At 39.1% G+C, this 20395-nt stretch overlaps 1 protein-coding gene across 2 annotated transcripts in view; it reads left to right on the top strand.

Annotated features, from left to right (window-relative positions):
• Positions 1–20395, top strand: part of LOC133348560 (transmembrane protein 132D-like) — a 161464-nt gene that overhangs the window by 101078 nt on the left and 39991 nt on the right. Inside the window, exon 3 of one of the 2 annotated variants that reach the window (XM_061561443.1) lies at positions 5376–5510. In XM_061561443.1, the coding sequence (XP_061417427.1) occupies positions 5376–5510 (135 nt within the window). Of the gene's footprint in view, positions 1–5363; positions 5511–20395 lie in introns of both variants that reach the window. The other variant, XM_061561442.1, reaches the window with a different exon arrangement.

The raw sequence follows: 20395 nt of genomic DNA, 5'->3' as shown, positions 1-20395 counted from the left end.
CTACGCTGTGGGCAGCAAAAGGCAGTGCAGCATAATGCATCGTTATAGTGTACTTTCTATGCCCTGATGCATGTTGCTCCCTGCCTTCATCAACCCGCACGAACAAGGGTAGTGAAATATGGTCTATTAATCCCGAAGACCTACACGGCATGGGGAGGCGGTCATCCAGCAGGGGAATGACAAACGGGCTGTATTGTACATGTTGTTAGGAATGCAGAGAATTAAGGTAGAGAACGAATGTCTTGAGTCTGGACTTGAATAGCAGCAGGAGAAGAAGGAGGTGAAAGATTGATTCAGGTAGATCAAGACTACTGGAGTAGACCTTCTGCTTGTGACATTTTGTGGCGTCTATTGAGCTACAAGTAAACACCATTCAGGGTGATCTATTTATAGATACCCCATTAAATAATATAGATACATTATAGAGAAAACAGCGTTTATATATATATATGCGCTTTTACATTTCTCCCACCAATATCAATACACTCTCCTTTGTAAGTTACGTTTTCAAAATATTCAATCCTACACCTTTGATTAGCATGTTTGGCTATGTACGGTTCGAAATAAGTTCAACATACATGCAGACATAAATCAGTGGGGGGGGGGGGGGGTCTATGAACGATTCACTATAACACACACAGCATCCCTTTACAGGAATGACTAAAAAACAATAAATTACATTTAAACATAAAAAATATGGTTCGGGTTTCCATCTTGCTAAGAACATGGTGTAAAGAGGGGATATTTTGAAATCCTCAATGTGATCCCTTTGAAATCACCAACATCAACTATAACAATAATGATATGGCAAACAAAAACGTATACAAATTACCTATCGAGTAAGTGAGCATTCGGAATCATTGCAGCTGTGGCCAGATATTCCATTAAAATTAGTTTTGAAAAAAATAGGCTAATATAGTCTTCTAGACAGGCAGTCTGTCGTAATATATGGATTATTTACAATGAGGCAGGAAAATACAGAGAGCGTAGATTGTAGGTTTCATTTTCAAACAGGGACCACCAATCTGAGAGCAATTGTCTCTCTTAGCTTCTTGGCAGTTCAATCTAAAAAACACACAGTGTCTTTCCTCCAAATGTATATTTTTGGAGGTCAAGGTTAAAACTGACAGTGTTGATTAAATCGTTTTTTTCATGCCTCAATGTATAGCATTGCTGACGTTTTTTTGTTTCATCCTTTACATTTTATTTTCACCGGCAGAGTTGCTCTCAAGGTGCCACTGATGAATATTGCAGAGAAACCTAAGTTGTAAAACAAGCAGAGCCACAATTGCAAGGGTGGTTCAATATATTGTGGGAGGTGGCCCTGATTTGTGTTAGCCACTGGACGTATTTTATTGTTTCGTTCTTGCAGGTGGTCGTTTCGTCTTGGACGTACGTTTTATTTAACGTCTTTGGCTACAAGACTACAAACACTAGCAAACAGGAAGTTTGGCTCGTCAGGCATATAAAGTAGAATTAGAGCCTTAATATCGGTGGTTCCGTTTAACCGTTGTATAATGTTTATGCACATATACTTCGCAGATGACGATGTGCAGAACCAAAGACAACTGTATAAGAATAATAAATGCAGGCGATGTAAATGCCAGATACATACTTTTCTTCCAGGCCATATTTATGAAATGGCACAATAAAAAAAATGTGTATTTTAGGATTGTATGACTACCTTTAATTGATGGGCAGTTCACCTGTTGGTCTGAGAGTGCTTAAATACATTTCAATTTTTTGGAAATTAAGAGGTTTAGCTGCAGGTGGTAAAAGAACATCCAAAAGGGGTAGATAGGAGTTAAAAAAATAAAATAACAAATGCGAGACTGCTCTCTGCGATTTGTATGCAGAGGCATGTGCTTAATTTTCGGAATAAATCCAAGTAGCAATAGTACAGTCAGCAATGCAACAGCTACACAAGTGCCAATGAAAGCAAACAAACAGGGCCATAAGTTAGATTAAAAAGGGGTAACAAAGGCACATATTTTGTTTAAAGATAGCTATAAATTGTCAGCTCTTGTAAATGCCCAGCTAATGTATTGCACTTTGTTAAAAATGATGGGTGATAATTCCTGTGCAAATTGTTTGGAAAATAACAATAGCACCACCTAGCCAGTGAGTTGGAGCACGTACACCAAGCCCTTAGGATGAACGGATACTCGGACCATACAATCCGCAAAGCTATCTCACCAGCCATGGGGAGAAAACCTTCTGAGAATCCAACCAAAACCATCACTTTACCATACATAGCAGGGGTTACCAAAAAGATTCCCAAAATCTTAAAAAACACACAAGATCCAGGTTCGTTTCAACACAGTATACAAAATCCGTGATTTAATCCCATCTGTAAAAGATGTGATTCCTGACATGCAATACCCTGGTGTCTACAAGCTGAGTTGTGGTTGTGGCAGCAGTTACATTGGGGAAACGAAACGACATATCTCGGACTGCGTTCGTGACACAAGGCAGATCTGAAACACGGTAGGACCAATACCTCTGCCGTTGCGGATCATTGTTTTAATGCTGTGGGCTCACACAAAATTTATTTTTCCAAGACGGAGGTACTCTGCAAACCTACTGGCTACCTTCAGAGATTTGTTCATGAAGTCATCCAGATATATAAACACAGACACAACTTCAACCGAGAAGATGGGTACAAACTGAGCAATCATTGTAAGGACGTTATTAACCAGGTAAAGTCTTAACTGACTGTGATGTTTCCATCCTACCTGCCTATGTCAGCTGTTATTTCTGACTCTCTGTGTCTCTCTCTATGCCTCTCTCTTAGAACTCTCATGCTCACATGTCCTTTGGAATGCACTCTCATGCCTTTGGATTGCACCACTCTTCGATCTTACATTAACATGCTAATCTCTCACATTAACATAGCCACTTCCGTGCCCTCGTTGAGGAGGCCGCTCTCCGTTCTTACAGTTACATGCTAATTTCTCACATTAACATCACTAGCCCCGCCCACTTCTTTATGACCCTTGGGCTACACCCATTTCAAACCTTTTAAAACAGTCTGCCTCAGCAACAGGCCATGCTTTCCCACCTGATGACGGACGCTTGTGTTGCGCCCGAAACGTCGTGATTTATTTTATTTTATACTTATGTGACTTTACCGACACAACCAAAGAGTATGGATTCCTGCAGTCACGAAAGCTTCAAATCAAGATATAATATAAGTGCTAAAGAAAGAGCATGTGACAATTTCAAAAGTGGATAAGTTCTGTCATAATTTAATACCAGCATACAAACACCTTGAAAAAAAAATGTCCCCCTAAATATGTGAAATAATGCAAAAGGTAATAGCAGTGGTTTCCTTTTCGTACATCTCGACACAGTGGGTGCCACAGTGATGATATGTTAGCCACCTCGCTCGGTATACAGGAGGTCGTGGGTTTGATCCCGACCCTGACACCTGTATATTTGGAGTTTGCATGTTCTCGTATTTGCATGGATTTTTCTCCGGGTCCTTCGGTTTTTCCCTCCAGATTTTCAGAGATGCATTTCGAGTGTTTGGCTGCTTTAAATTCCCACATGATTAGCGCCTTCGTTGAGCTTTCATTTGTGGCCAGGTCGCTTCTGAAAAAGAGCTATATAGCTCAGTGGGCCTTATATCCGCTATTAAGTGGAGGAGGATATAACCGCACTCTACTGCCTCAGTTCATCAGCTTGTCTTACATCTGTGCCCCTAATATTTGTTGCATGCACATTGTGTGTGTCTTGTACTCGCTTTCGTTCAAACGTTATTACATCAATCGATGATGTAGCATACTGTCAGTATGCACAGTCATCTCGACTTACAGCATGAACAATGCAGTCTCATTTGTAGTTCCGTGGCGTAGCTTTTGTTCGAATCATGCTCTTGTGGCAAAACCATATTGCTTCATAGTCAGCCCTCTTCATGTGTGTTTGTTTTTCTGGCAAAGTTCTCGATTTGTGATGATGATATTTTTCTTTAACTTAAGCAAGTATTCTTACATTTATTTGTTATCCCACCACAAAATTCTATTTGATACATCACACCATTATTCACTGCATAAAAAAAATCTATTTCCTATCCCATACAATAGTCCAATGAAAGAAAATGCTGCACGAGGATGCTCAACTCAAAATCAAGTATATAAATAAATGCATACAGCATTCATTTACAGAGCTGTTTTTCTTTCTTCACATCACAAAAGACCATACCTCTATATTTCATCGTGACAGAGTCATGGATGATTTCATTCACAAGCCTTTTCATTTCGCATGATACTCATAATGAAAAACATATGCAGCCTTTCAATGATGGCTTCCTTAATACAATTCTTGAGTAGGTGCTATATTGCTTCATAAATACAGTAATTCTTCCAGAGCATCATCTGTATTTGCTTTTGCATCTGACAGCGTGTAAAGCTTGGCTCATCGAATGACGTTTAGCTTGAATTGCACACATACCATGCCCTAGATTTCTCTCTTTTATATAATATCACTTTCAAGATTTCTTGACTCTGGAGTGGACAGATTTTGGGTTTGAGTCAGGGCAAAGTTAATAGTCTCATTCCAATCACCAATGATTATGTAAAACAACGATTAGGTCATATATATTATTTTTTACTCTGAGAACTAAAAATATGGTTTATGACATACAGGGCATTTTGAAGGTGTGCCATCAGTGTGGACAAAGGACTAATGAAGTGACTTTAGAACAAACGACGTTGAGCCAATGTTGGCCCAACGGTTCTAACCACATGCCAACGTTGGCTAAACGTTGCCTGTTAACTGGGTAGCTGCCTGGCATCCACCATTTTTTAAATGGTGATGGTGGCTATGCATGTGGCCTGCAATCCAGCACTATGCAGGCCAGGTTTTGTGAATCGCACAAATGTTGTGAAATGCCCTTCCATGAGCGTCGAGGTGTCATGCCCTGGCTCACCAGAGGAAGGCAGTGCAGCAACTGAACTAATTGCCACCTGTTTCCATCTGTATGGAGATAGAGTGTTTCCCCCTTGCCACACACGTGGGTCTTCTTCGGGTTCTCCGGTTTCCTCCCACTTGTATAAACACTCATCTTGACAAAGAGTCCTACAATCCAGGTTGACTTTTGTAAATAAATAAGTAAATTATTATCATTTATAAGTGAGAAATCCGCATATAGATGTTAGCAATTAATTAATCGGTGTAATAAATTGCTAATATCAATGATCAGATGCTTTGCTACGTAATAGACATTTCTTGTACGTTTCTGCTTCAGGTATATAAAAACCTGGTAAAGTTGTCTGGCACACAAGAGCACATTTGGTGCCATGTGCATGTACAGTGATGGAATGCTGCTCCATGAGGTGTGCATATTGTGTTTCTCTTGGCAGGGTGCAAAGCAGTCATGGCGTTTCATTTTTGGCTGTTCTCCCAAGCAACCCTACGTTGTATGATGTAAGCGCAGAGATTATCCATGGAGGGAACATCTCTTCAGTGAAATTACAAATCCATCGGAAAAAAGGCACACCACTGGAAAGGTGAGAATGTATTTTCTATGTATGATGTATGTTGAACGTCTTTCCCACCGTACATAGCCAACCGTGCAAATCGGAGGTGTGGGAAAAGATTGGTTGAAAATTGAGAGCGGTTCTCGAGTGGTTGGCCACTTTGTACCGCAATGTGTCGACTTGTTCAATCTAGAGGATGCGTGTTGACTCGCTCAATTTACCGTGCAATGTGATTCACCTCGATGTCCTTGCATTAGTGCCACGCTGTTTGATGATTATTCTGAACGCAACGTTTCCGAACCGTCTTCTTCTTTCGTGTGGCTTTGTGAAAAGCAAACAGTTTTATTTTTCTTAATGATCGTCAAAAATGAATGCAAAGGTCCCTCACCCAGTCCAATGAGATGGTTGACGCAGTGTGGATTTCAACGATACTGCCAGGATGTGCCATAATTGTCTGTGACTCATATTATATTCTATGAGTGGCTGGCCGGGTTGCCCAAAAGCAGTCAGTGAGTGTGTGGAAGGAACAGAGTTAATTCCACTTCGTTGCTGTGCAGAACGGGGCAAATAGGTGAGTGGGTTTTGACGAGAGGGACGGAGATTCTGGCACCTGAGTACTGAGCTACTCCGGTAATTCTGGAAATTGTGCAATTAAACTCACAAACACACGTGTGCCCAGCCACATACAAATACTCTCCCCACACATACAAACAGTTATAAATATGCATAGAGAATAATCCCCCGTATAATCTTTTACCAGATGTTAGCTAGCACTTATTATGGCCATCGCGGCACGTGATAATAATGTAACGGTCCTCCGTAACAGTCCCCACAATATCAGCATTCCCTACCTTTCTCGTGCTGACATTAATCCCTGCAACGAGTTGACCTGGACTAACCCCGAGGTATGAAGAGGAGATTGGTAGCTGGAGATGAGGAGACATGGTCCCAAGATGTGACGATACAATGGTTTGTGGCTGGAAATGAGATGACAGGAATGAGGGGAGGGGGAGGGAATGCGAGAGGGATGAGAGAGGAGACCGTGGGGGTAAGAGAGAACATCGGAGAAGAGACCGGCATATGAAGGAGAGAGCGGTGTATGAAGGAGGGAGCTTCTGTGAAATGGAGGTGGAAACAAGTATAACCCGTAAAAACAAAGTTTTTCACTATAAATCCTTTATATGCGTGGCGGCTAGAGTCCTCTCGTCCTCTGGCTTGAGATGGCTGCCACCTATGGGTTAGATGATTGCATTGCACCATTAAGCAATTGGTAATTAAATATAATATTTTTGTCCTAAAAAGTGTAAAAATTTTGGAAAAAAAATTTCACGAACATTAATTGTCACGCACAACGAGTCTGTGTGGAAAATGTCAGCTCGATTGGATCACGGGAAGTGGGTTAAAAAACGACTGAAAGATTTGCACGGTCGTAAGCAAGCAAGCGAACTTAATTTAAAGGATTTAAAAATGGACTGGAACCTTTACCTGTATCTGCATGTTTGTGGGAAGAGTATCCTCTACAAATACATAAAAATAAAAAAAGACACCCACGCTATGTTATCCCGAGCAACACCTGGCATTCGTCCAGCATTGCAATATCGCTGGGCCATGCACATATACTCTGCATCTTGCACTACGCACAAATGAGTCTACGCCCATTTCTGCCTCGCAGATTTTACGCACATTTTCTGTACTCAGACCCCAGGTGCCGATAATGAAGTGTATCTGCGAGCGCGGTGGCTGGTAAGAATCTGCTTGAAGTTCCAGATAAGAGAGAAGAGGCCAAAGGCCCTGATTAGCATGCCTGGTGCTGGGTATATTCGACAATGAAACGACCAACAAAGAGAGACCGGCGTGGAACATAGCCAGACAGTGCAGATTTAGACTTTAAAACTTTCCTGACTGCAGAAATTCATATTCTATGGTTCTTTCGGTAAAGTCACGTAGATATAAAAAATAATAACAATAAAATAATAAAAATGAAAATAAAGTTAATTAAAAATATCACGACGTTTCGATCGCAACACAAGCGGTCGTCATCAGGACCGCTTGTGTTGCGATCGAAACGTCGTTTAATTTGTATTATTTTATTGTTATTATTTTTCCTATCTACCATCGAATATGAATACCGTGCAGATATACAGATTTTAGTCAGAAACAACCAGTATATAGTTGAATAGTTGATATTGGCTCCTTTGGAATACAGTGTAGCTTTAGATAGTTTTTAATACATACTATATTCTCAAGTTCTCACTATAATCTGTAGATTAGTGCTGGACATTCTATGTTGTGTTGCTATTGCATCGTCATTGTCATCAGCCATGATCGATCCACTGCTGGATGAAGCACTCTCAAAGCCCCGCTGCTTCTAACGATCTTGTGATGTGACGATCTATCGAACACCTGCACACGAAATTATCTCATTGCTCCGCCTCCGCGATGGACACTCTCCCAAAATATCCACCGTGTTGTGTCCTGCCCAAACCCACTTACTTCTCTTGATAGTTTGGATGATGTATGTATCCTGCGTATGCTCTTTAATACAAGTGTTCCTTTCTCTCTCTCTCCTCTCTCTCTCTAAGTGTGATTCCTAGGATGCATATCTCCATGTTTCTTTGCACACTTTTACTTGTTTTCGTCTACATTGTTCGCGATGGTCTTAGTTTATTGTTTAGTCCATTGGAACCTCCTTTGCCAGTAGCAAAATGTGATCATTGGTTTCCAATGGTGTAAACCAGGGGTCGGCAACCTACGGCTCCGGAGCCGCATGCGGCTCTTTACGGGCTGCTTCTTGACGATATGTACGTATGTACAGTATGTACTCAGATGCATTGCGGCTCTTGAAATACTGAATTTTGTACCGAATTGGAAAGAAATGGCTCTTCTTGTTATTTTGGTTGCCGACCCCTGGTGTAAACGCTTACCCCGAGCTCTCATGCTCTGATGGTGCATTGTCTTTGAATTGTGCGCCTTTTGGCGTCATCTGGTCCAACACCATGTGAGACGAGCCTCTAAAAAAGCTGTCTCGGGTATGGACCAATCAATTTCAAGGACAGTGCATACATTGATAATTGGTTTTTTACCCTTTTATCTGGCAACAAAACTGACACCTTTTTTACAAGGAGTCATGTTTGCATAGACCACAATACCTGCAGTCGTAATGCAAACAAAAAACATAACTCTGATAATGTGCACTGTCCTTGAAGTTGATTGGTCCACACCCGAGACAGCTTTCCTTCGAGCCTAGTCTCATATGGGTTGGACCAGATGACGCCAAAAGGCGCACAACTCAAGGACAATGCACCATCAGAGTATGAGAGCTCGGGGCAAGCATCTACACTATGGGGACCTCATTTGCCAGTAAAAAAATATGATAATTGGTTCTTTACCCTTCTATCTGGCAACAAAACTGACACCTTTTTGCAAGGAGTCATGTTTGCATAGACCGCAATACCTGCAGTCATAAATACAAACAAAAGACATAACTCTGATAATGTGCACTGTCCTTGAAGTTGATTGGTCCACACCCGAGACAGCTTTCCTTAGAGCCTAGTCTCACATGGTGTTGGACGAAATGACGCCATGACTACTTGTAAAAAAGGTGTCAGTTTTATTGCCAGATGAAAGGGTAAAAAAACAATTATCATATTTTTCTACTGGCAAATGAGGTTCCAATGGAGTGCATACATTATCAGAGTTGTGTTTTTTATTTGCATTCCGACCGCAGGTATTGTGGTCAAGGCAAACATGAGTCCTTGTAAAAAAAAGGTGTTAGTTTTGTTGCCGGATAAAAGGGTAAAAAACCAATTATCTTATTGTTTAGAGTTTACGCACTGTGCTGCTTCACTACGAATGAACACTTCCTAGCTTCTTTCTCCTCATACTCTACACCAAATTTCGATTTAAAGCTTTCGTGACTGCAGGGATTCATCTTCTTGGTTCTTTCGGTAAAGTCACGTAGAAGGGAAATAATAAAATAATAAAAATAAAACATAATAAAATAATTCTCACGACGTATCGGCCACAACGCAACCAGCCGTCCTCAAGTGAAGAACAGGTCTGTCGGAAAGACAGCGTCACCTGAGGACGGCTGCTTGCGTTGTGGCCGAAACATCGTGAGAATTATTTTATTATGTTTATTTTTATTATTGTATTATTTCCCTTCTACGTGACTTTACCGAAAGAACCAAGAAAACTCTACACCAATTGTTACATTTACATAACCATGAAGGAAATGCCTCTTTGCACTGTATATTCTGCATTACAATTATCCAGATGGTTCTTTCACATTTTGACATTCCTAATGAGTTGGATCATGATAGCAGCCACATGTATTCATTATTAATATTATCGTCATGTGCCACCGTTGGTTATTATTCTTAATGCCCGAGTATGTCATTGTTTTTTAATGGACACACCTGTACCATGGTGAAGCCATTATGTAAGATGTGTGCTTATAAAAACTGAACTACAACTTCTTTCTTAATTCTCGCTAATGATAATCATAATGTTGCAGATAAACACAGCAATTCAAGGGACCTCTGCACACTCTAGAATTTCTAGTAATGCAAGGTAGACGCTAAAACATTCCAGGGCCATATCATATAATAAGCGGCATAACTTGCATTCATTTATAACAGTTTAATTGCAATCTCAATAGTGCTGCACAAAATGTGAAGCACAACAAATCCAATATTTTACCTATATGTATACGTAACAGACTCGCAATGAACACAGAACTACATGCTACCACCGCCTTAGTTCATTCATCAATATGTCATGTAAAATACCATTCCTTACAACAGCTGCATTACCCAGTCAGCAGTACATACCTTTAAGTGCTTTTACCGGTGACTCCTTTAAATGCAAATCAATCCTAAAATGTATATAATTTATGTTATTATTTAGTGAAAAACGTTTTGCCCGTTATTAACGCTTCACGGCACGAGCCAGAATGTGTCAATAGTGGATAAGAGTTGTGACGAGAAGGTAAGTCACCTTCATGATCTTTATTCGAACAGGATGCCCAAATCCATAGAACCGGTTCACAAGATACAAACAACTTTATTTTAATATAACACACGCGACAGTATGCATTCATGACATTGTGCGCACACTAATTTGTGTCACGTTTAGGAGTACACTGGGAAATTGTTGGTATACTCTTAATTTAATTTCCTATCCTTACAATAATCAATGTAAAACACGCAAAGACAATTACAGTCGTGGCATCCTTACTGGATGCAGCTCGATTGTAAATTATCTACTGGGGGAAGTCCTCCACGCACCATGTTATTCATGGGGGTTGTTTGACCATGCTTCACCACGCTGGTCGGTGCAGGTTGTTGAAGGGGGACTTATGGGACCGGTTCAGGTAACAACTCACCACCCACGTGAGCTGTGGCCGGGAATTGAGCTCAAGTCATAGGGTTAATAGCGCAGTGCACAAACCACTTTGTCGCTTTGCATAAGCCGATTTTTTTTATAGCATTAGGAATCGCATATCCTTGTCATTCTTTGCCAAGGCAGCACAAATGGGAACACTGACAATTTCTCCCCCCCCACACCCAAGACATTATGTTTCTTATGTTAAACTATTAGATACGGACAAAACACGTCCACGATAGTACACAATGCAGAGAGGCCAATTTAATAGCCATTACACAGCCTGTGCAAAACAGCCACAGACGGAATTATATTATTAGTTACATGCCATTTAAAATATAGTAAATATTTGCACAATACTGTACTAGTGTTAATTTTAGAGCTTTCGTGACTGCAGGAATTACTCTTTGGTTCTTTCGGTAAAGTCACGTATAAAGATAAAATACTAAATTAAATACGTGACTTTACCGAAAGAACCAAATAGTGTACTAGTGTTCTTATATTACAACACAAATATGCCGCAGAGGAAGACTCATAATTCAGCAAAAAACACCCATTAGAAAGGGCTGCATATACATATATGGGGTGCACATATATTCTCAATAAAAGATACCATTCCTCAGTTCTAAGCAGTGCGATGGAAGCCCTCTTATACACAACAGCATGGGTCGTCCCGATCCCAGGTAAACAGACTGGACAACGCAGACAGCGTTCTGTTATGACAGCTACACCGTGTGATGCTTCGCAACGAAATGTTGTTTTTGCAAGTGGTTGCAGCTATGCAGCTTTACGTTAAAAAATGTGTTTTACACAGCGTTACTCACTCCATCCTGCTTAGCATAAGATTAAGATACAATTACTTGGAATTTATTTACCACGCTTGTAATTAAATTTGCACACAATAAAGCAAGCTTGCACACGATGTATCGATTTAATCAAATAAATACCGGGCTGAAATGTAATGCACTTGCATATATCGTGAGTTTTCAATATCCTGTCAAGCTGAACGAGTGCCTGTTTAACATAGCTTCAGTGGGAAGCGAGGATGTGTTTTGTTACTGATAACACGTAATGTCAAGCAGGGCAGTGTTACAGAGTGTTCCATCTCCCATACATTACATTCAGCCTGCGGCTGTATTGTAGCTCTGCAAGTTACGTACTGTAATAAATGTTGTTGGCCTGCTGTAATGTTTTGGTTTATTCAACTTCCGAATTAAGTTAGTCAAAACAAGAGGCCGACAAAGCACGTGTGGCCTGGGAAGTCAACGCCCGAGGGACACTTAAAAGTTGAACATGACCTGATTTATTATACAGTTCGTAAGACTTCCCACGCTTTGTGATTCAACCGCTCATTACATATCCAAGCAAATAAAAGCCACTCAAATAAACCTTACCAAAAATAAACCGTTACACATAATCTGGCAATAGTCGGAGCTGGGAAAAAAAACGTTGTTATCTTATCAAATTAAAAGCTGCATTTTACTGGTATAATTGATTGTTGACTCCATTAATTTCGTAGAAATATAAATGAATAAGTCCAATCATGTGACTCAACAAAAAGTTCCAGCAATGCTGTTATAGTAGTACGACAAGGCTAAGTGCTAGGAGTTAATTGTTTTATTATGTGAATGTACCATCAAAAAGAAAAGAATTAGTCAATTTACACTAGTAAATTTGAAAAAAATATTCCCAAATGCTCAAAATGAAGCTAAATATAATAATCGAACTGCATTGTCAGTGGTGCACAAACAGACTGCCTTATAAAAGCAAGTAATAGGCCAATGTTTTTGGGGTATTGGTCCTTTTTCATTCCAGAACGAGAAATTCTAGGGAAGGCCGGGAAATGTACTGACTTAAATCTAGATTTGAAGCTTGCGTTACTGCAAGGATTCATACTCAATATTTTTTTCGGTAAAGTCACGTGACATCGTGTACGTGACTTTACAGAAAAAACCAAAGAGTATGTACTGACTTTATCAAAGTTGACAATCACAAGTCACACTGCAGTGGCCTGAACAAACTGGGACATTTTAAGAACTGGCAATTTGATCTCACTGACCCTACACCTACATTTAGAGGCACACCACCTCCAGCACTTTAGCAGAGGCCTTTTTGTGTTTTGTTTGCCATTCATTCTTGGTGTTCAAAGTGTCATGGAGGAAAAGCTCTGTTAAAGATGAATTCAGCTTCTGGTTTTCATGTTAAAGTGCTTTCTCTCTCAGCTGCCTAAGTAACTTGTGCCCTCTCATGGGCCTGAGGTCATTTTCAGAGGGGATTCTATATCAAAAATTGACTTGTGGTGGATCCCATATTCGTAAATGTCCTTTGGACTGAACATATTTTCACAGGACATAAATGTATAACAGTGGCGTCACTAGGGTTGGTGTCACTCCCATGGACCTCCTCCCGTACCAGACTATACGGAATCCTTAGTAATGTTTTTTGTGCTAATGTTACTCTAAAATCGTAATTCCCGTATATCACTGAATGTAATGGCAATAGTAGTGACATAAACAACGAGCAAAATTAAAATGACACCTTTAAATTACAATATCATACGTACAGCCTAAATGTATTTATTTTTACGTAGTTTCAGGTGGTTAAAGTGAAAATGCGGTAAGAAAACAATAGATTTCTAAGTATAAAAAAACGTTAAAACATTTAAGAACTACATTGAAATCAGATATATATTTGCAAGACAGTAATGTTTTTAAAGACAATTTTAAAAAGACTAAAATAAAAAAATGAATTTAAGATTTAAGTTATATTTATAAACATGTATCAAGAAACATAGCATTTCCCCCCACTTCATGTTTTAAATTGTCAAATTCTCTATTTAGTTATCAAGGAGTTATATAATCAATAATTGTGCTACATGTAAGTTTATTATCAATTTTAATAATAAAATAACATGTGATACAGTTGTAAATTGCTTAATGTAATATTTCTTAGATTATATGAATACTAACAATACAATTGTTTTGTAAAATCGTTCTACATTGAATTAAAACATTATTAATTACAGCATTATTCGTAACGGAGCGGAAGCCTTTTTAGATTTTTCTCCTTATTTTCCTTTCATTACTACTTCACTCTCAAAAAAGTTATTGATATAGATTCAAAAATACGAATTACCACAATATTGTAGCTAAAACACCAAAAACTTTGACAAAATCAGCGACTATAAAAACACGAGCAGCAACGAAAGCAACAGCACGTGCATGTGGCGCGTGCAGACGAAACCACGTGACTCGAAGCGTCACTGTGGTTGGGTAACAATGACAGCTCTAACCGGAGCGCATTAGAAGGTTGAAAAAGTTAATTAGCATCGAGTTTTAGCCTTGTAGGTATATTGAAACAGTCCACGTAAGCTGAGCCTTTACGAAAAAAAAATGTGTTGTCATAACTTACAGGGATATTTTTATAAAAACTAATAAATTTCTGCTGAAACACTGCACAAAAATTGTATAGACAGTTATTGTGGTGTCACCCCCTCTGATGGTGTCACCCGATGCGGTCCGCACCCCCTCCCTCCCCTAGTGACGCCACTGATGTCTAAAAATATAATGCTTTAAATTGAATTATGTGTAATATACTGGATGACAATTGAGCCGACACATGAATAATACTGAGAATAATGTACAGTTCTTTGGCAATGCTTTCCTGGATGAAGGCCTTCCCGTACTGTGTTTTTAACCTTATTTCACAATCCTGGTCAGCGTAGGTTGATGGAGGGTGATGAGCACATTAACCAGTTTAGATATCACTTGCAACTGATGATCGCTGTAGCCAGATATTTCAAAGAAATGTCAATGAATCCATGGTGTAGGGCACTAATCACCGTGCCAGGGCACCACACCATGAAATAATGTAACCTAAATTAAAACAATGTTACTTATTATTTTTTTATAATAATAATCAAGCTTGTGATTGTTATTTCCATTAACACAAATGTATTAAAATTGCTTTCAAAGAAAAAACGTAACTTCTACATATTTATCGTTTGTATGTATCAATTGCCTTGCCAAGCACTGTGTAAGAGAGCAGTTTGGCTCAAAGCATTGTTTGCATAATTTTCCATCAGTATTAAATTGCAAGTATACGTAAATGAAACTCTGTTCTGTCTCCACGTATAAATACATATATATATATATATCAGTCCATCAGCCTATTTATTGAATTTGTATACAAATATTACTAAACAGTATTTTTTTCGTGACTGCAGGGATTCATAGTCTTGATTCTTTCGGTAAAGTCACGTAGAAGGGAAATAATAAAAATAAAAAACAATAAAATTATCACGACGTTTAGACTGCAACATAAGCAATCATCATCAGGTGTGAAATCCGCAACAATAAAATGTAAAAAAAATTAAGTTTTCTTGTTGTGGATTTTGATATTTTTCTTATTTTATTATTTCCCTTCTATATGACTTTACCGAAAGAACCAAGAATATAAACAGTATTTGTTTGAGAAAGCAAACTCTTGACTGCGGTTGACCTTCCAGGTCTCATCAGGAGAGTCAAGCTTGTTAAAATATTGTGTTCTTCACACTGTTTAAATGTATTTGACATTGCACAATGTATACTGTACATGTTGTCGATCAAACAAGATTTGTCGTTATGTGTTTGCCATTTATGGGTCACTTGACACCCTGGACATTGCCAAATGAGATGTTCAATCTCAAGGGAATTTCGAGGTGAAAGAGTTTAACAAATAACAATAAATAAAATAGGTTATACGTGTAGACACCACACTGAATTTTTATTATATTTGCTTTTACCCACAATGCTTCACGTCAACCCATCACGAGTCTATGCACGGAATTGTAAGTATGTGTTCGTAAAGTGAAGTACTTTGGTAATTCATGAAGGGCATTAATGATATTGCTTGTGACGGCCACGTCGCAACTTGCTAAGCAGTTAGCCTGCAGTGGCAATTGGGCTGTTGAGCAATTGCGGACGCTCTCATTGCTCATGCCTACCCCAGCTCTGAGCACTCATAAATAATTGTACAGGGTTGCAGTCTCTGGTTGTGCATGAAGGTAACCGGGAGTTCTCACAGGTCTCACATGTGCCGTGATATAATGTACTAGTGTCTGTCTTTGAAAAGCAATGAAATGTTCGATTTATTAATTTAATGTTTAATATGTTTGTTTATTTATAACAAAAATTATTTACTACTCTTCTCGGTCAAGAACAGCCTCTAACATCCTGCCATGTTCGCTTCTGCATATGCTGTATATGCTTTAAGAAAACTATGCCAGAAGCATATTGATTAGTAGCCTCTCACTGTTTATTTGGAGTATGCAATAAATCTTGTGCCATATCAATTATCATCCTTTATAAATTATTCTTAATTGCATTAAACCCTTGCAAATCAGATATTTGGGCCCAATTCCTGTTGCTATTTTGGCCATTGTTCCACTACTTTTGTCAGAACGATGGCTAATTATGCATACAATCAGAAATACATTCTAGAATTGGCGATTTAGGTGTGGCCAATTCCTCACAAAAAATTTACCATTCCACCACGAGCCACTGCACAAATTTAGAATGGCCCAGAGTGAGCAGGTCTTTGGTGCTCTACTTTTTACCAAATGTAATCCAATATCTATGTATACAGCACCTTTACTTAAATGCCAGACTGGAGGCTCTCACGCACATAGAGATGACATTGATGATATAAAGCCAAACATGTGCTAACCACCATGCCACGGCTGCCCCATTGTGTTTAAGTAGTGCTAAGCCATATTTCTCTCTAAGAATAGGTTTGCATGTTCACCACAAGTATGTGTGGTATGATTCCCTGCAAAAGGTTTATGTTTGGTATTTGAACATCTTAACAACTGTTTAATTGTCAGAAAGGGTAAAACCTACTTTGATACTGGCAAAAAAGGACCCATGTTGTAGCAGACCTCTGTTGAAGGTGGAGCAACTGTGTGTTCATGCGGGAGACAGATCAGAATCTGATTGGTCGGCCTCATAACAGAGGAATTCTACAACAGTGCAGAAACGAGGGTTACGTAAATCAGGCCTTTTTATATCAATGAGTGCTCACTACGTTTTGAATAGATCCGCTACAAGCTGCTGCTGCTGCGAGTTTACGTCGTTCCTACATGTATTACAGCACTAGTAAGACCTCGTTGTTGATTGAGACACTGATTACTTCGATGAGACACTGATTACTTAGATGCTTGAAGGACATTTGATCAACACGCTTGACCACAATATAAGCTCCAGGCTCAAATTTAGAAAGTGCAATTTACGACCTACAGGCCTGGAGATATATATGTAGATTAAGAGATTGAGATATAGATGAACAAATTAAGTGATATATGGATTATTGGATGTGTTTCTTTAACAGGAAAGTAATACAATGATTTAGGTAAGTACTTTTGATGTAGGGATGGCTCGATGAAAATGTATTTACATTTGTTGCAAAAGTACTACCATTGAAAATATTAATCGAATGAATGAATGCGATATGATGATAATTTCATCATGATTATATTTGACTTAATATCCTTTTATATGCTGAAACACTAATTTTTTCATGTTTCTCATATACTACTGTTTTCTACTTTCCCATAATATCGTTAGAACAATTGCTTTTCATGGCAAATGCTTTCATCCAATCTCTTCATATTAATCAGGAAAAATAAACTCAACTAAATTCCACAGGGCCAAAGTCATGCGTCTTGTAAAAGCATGCGAGAGTAAAGCCTGCTTCTGCCACCCCAGGTTCTGGAATCATGACGAATTGAAAAGTATAGGAAGTGTGATATATGGAGGCATGGCATCTCTGCACAGTGGGCACGACAGGTTATTAATGTCTTCGCAATGAAAGGGCCATTAACATTTAATGCTCACAGTGACTTATATTAGATTCATGTGGGCTAAGGTTTCTTGCAGAAAGTATGTCTCGGCATCACTTTAAGTGGACATGACATACAAGTGTGATGAATGTAATTGAATGACCTTAACAAACCCTCTTGGCTTTCTTCGCGCCAACTCTGGAGTGCGAGTGAGCATCTATGGGGTCATACACAAACACAGGTTACTGAGCTGTATAATTGATGTTTTCACTAATTTATCAATTTGTACCACATTGTTTTGTTTCTGTTAGATTATTCCAGTTACACGTGCCTTGCTTCACGTAATAATGCCCATTGTGTATTCAGGATAACATCGCTGAGTCTCAGGATACATTTGACGTATTCTATAAATGAGTGTTGGCATGGTGGAAAGAGTCTGCAGTACTGTGAGAAAACAAATGCATAAGGGGACAGCACACAGTGCTCCATATAGATGGATTGAATCTACTTGATGCACTGCCAACCCTGGCCATCTCACGACCCAGTGGGCGAGGGAGTTTAAAAAATGTGTGATCTTCCAGGCCTCTCTTGTAGATCACACCGTGCACCAATTACTTTTAAAGCAATGCATTTTGTAATACTTTATACATCATGTGTTAATGTCAAAGCGTCTTAACATATAAATGGCGTGTTAATGTATGATCAACTCCAGAAAATATTTTAAGCGTCAAATGCCACTTTAAAATATGCATAGAACAGAATGTCAAGCGTGTCATTCAATTTAGAATAAATGAAAGCTAGCATTTACTTGTTTATTCGCAAGACTACATTTGATACCAATGGGTTTCAATCCTGAAATTTGATCCCTGCAATATCTTGCAGTGTGATATCAAATTATTTAATTGTAAATGTCAATATTTGAAGACTGGTCCAAAATAAGATTGGGATGGGTGTACACACTTTATTAACAATGGGTTTTTAAGTAATTCTTTATCAAATATAGTTATTGGGTGGAGGTGGCCAGGGTGGCACAGAAGCTCTCTGGTATAGAGAGTCGAAGGTCTAATCCCAGTCACAGAAGAACAAAAAAAACCCATCACATGATATAGGATTTACACTTGATATGGCTAATTTTAGCTGATGTGGTAGCAACATGGGAAGGAAGTCAGACCTACATATATCAGTGTGTCCACTCTGCAATCACCTAATAGAAGAACTTCAGTGAGAGTTCACCCCTGCTATGGAATGGATAAAAAGGCAATTTGAAAGATTTTTCATATGTCCTGTGAAAAATCACTTCCACAGTCTATTCTGCCACACGGGGTGCTATTGCTGTGTGCTTCAGAATGGATTCTTTGTCTCGTGACAATAACTCCAACGTCACAATTGGACATTGTAAAAGACTGAAGCAAATAAATAAATACTTGTTTTCTTGGCCAGGAACTATTTTTTAAGTGTAGTGAGAACCCTGACTGCACTTCATGGGAGTAGTTTAATAACCACAAAAATATGCTTTTGAGAAATCTACTGATATAAATGATTGCAGTTACCAGGTAGTTCATTGTCCTTTTGTCAAATCATCACTCATTTTTTATATTCCACAAGACATTTGTTATACTTTGGAAACTTTAACAGTAGTAATCTTTGTAAACTAATACAATGCGTGTGTCCTGTTACCTGTGAAAGTATAAGCTCTTGTACCCATTCAAGATGCTTATTTTGATGCTTTCTAGGCTTGAATTGCATTGGATGCTGATTCTACAAAATGTTATAAACAAAACTTTTGAGAATACTTTGCATTGTGGGACAGATGGAAGCAGTTCACACTCTTCAGCTGTCACCCATGAGCCATATACACATAAGTACTGTAGTGTCATGGGAAAGTAGACTACAGCAACATTATTCACATTTACATATGTATCTGGGGTGTAATGATGCGTTTATTCATATCAATTCTTAGGCTCGCAAGAAATGATTCGAATCACATGGATAAAAACCATTGTTTTTTGGCTTCATACATCCTGTACGGAATAGGTTTATGTTTGCCCCCCCCCCCCCAGCTGCTCGAGGCCGCTACATTTGCCACGATGTTTAAAAATATATATATCCTTGAAACAAACCGTGACCCTCAATAATTAATTGACTTGCGAGTCAATTAATTATTGCGGGAACGAAGCGCTACATCCCTAAATGTCCACAGCTGTTTCAGTCAAAACACGACCATTACAGAACTATAACCTTCAAGGGCAAATATCAATCAATCGATGTTTATTTTTGATAAAAGCTACCACCAGCACTCATTTACCAACTGAGTGGATTGTACTTCAAAGTTGTTGGGGGGTTTATTTTTACAAGTAAGGTTCACTACAGTGCAATATTTGCTCGGCGTCACCAGCGTGAGCCTTGACAACAACGTGGAGGTGTGCACGCAGGTTGTGCATCACCAACCACGTCGACAGGTTCACCGTCGATTCGCAGTCAGAGGCTGGCCGGACAGCTCCCTTTGAACGCTTTTGTTCCTTGCTACATCCGCGAGAAAGGAAAGTTCCACGGATTTACGTTGGGGCCTGTTGGGGCGCCATGATCCAACCACCGTTGAAACAAGTTGTGAATATCGGTTCTATACTCAGACGTATTGAGGAGAGAGAGAGAACGTCCTCGATTGTATGCGGATGGATACTGCCGTGCTTGGCATATTGATGACGTTCTATTT

The sequence above is a fragment of the Lethenteron reissneri genome, chromosome 27 (assembly GCF_015708825.2).
Source record: "Lethenteron reissneri isolate LAM-NWPU_2019-01 chromosome 27, ASM1570882v1, whole genome shotgun sequence".
In the NCBI taxonomy this organism is placed as follows: Eukaryota; Metazoa; Chordata; class Hyperoartia; order Petromyzontiformes; family Petromyzontidae; genus Lethenteron; species Lethenteron reissneri.
The sequence above is the reverse complement of the archived record's forward strand: the minus strand, read 5'-3'. Positions and strand labels throughout refer to the sequence as shown.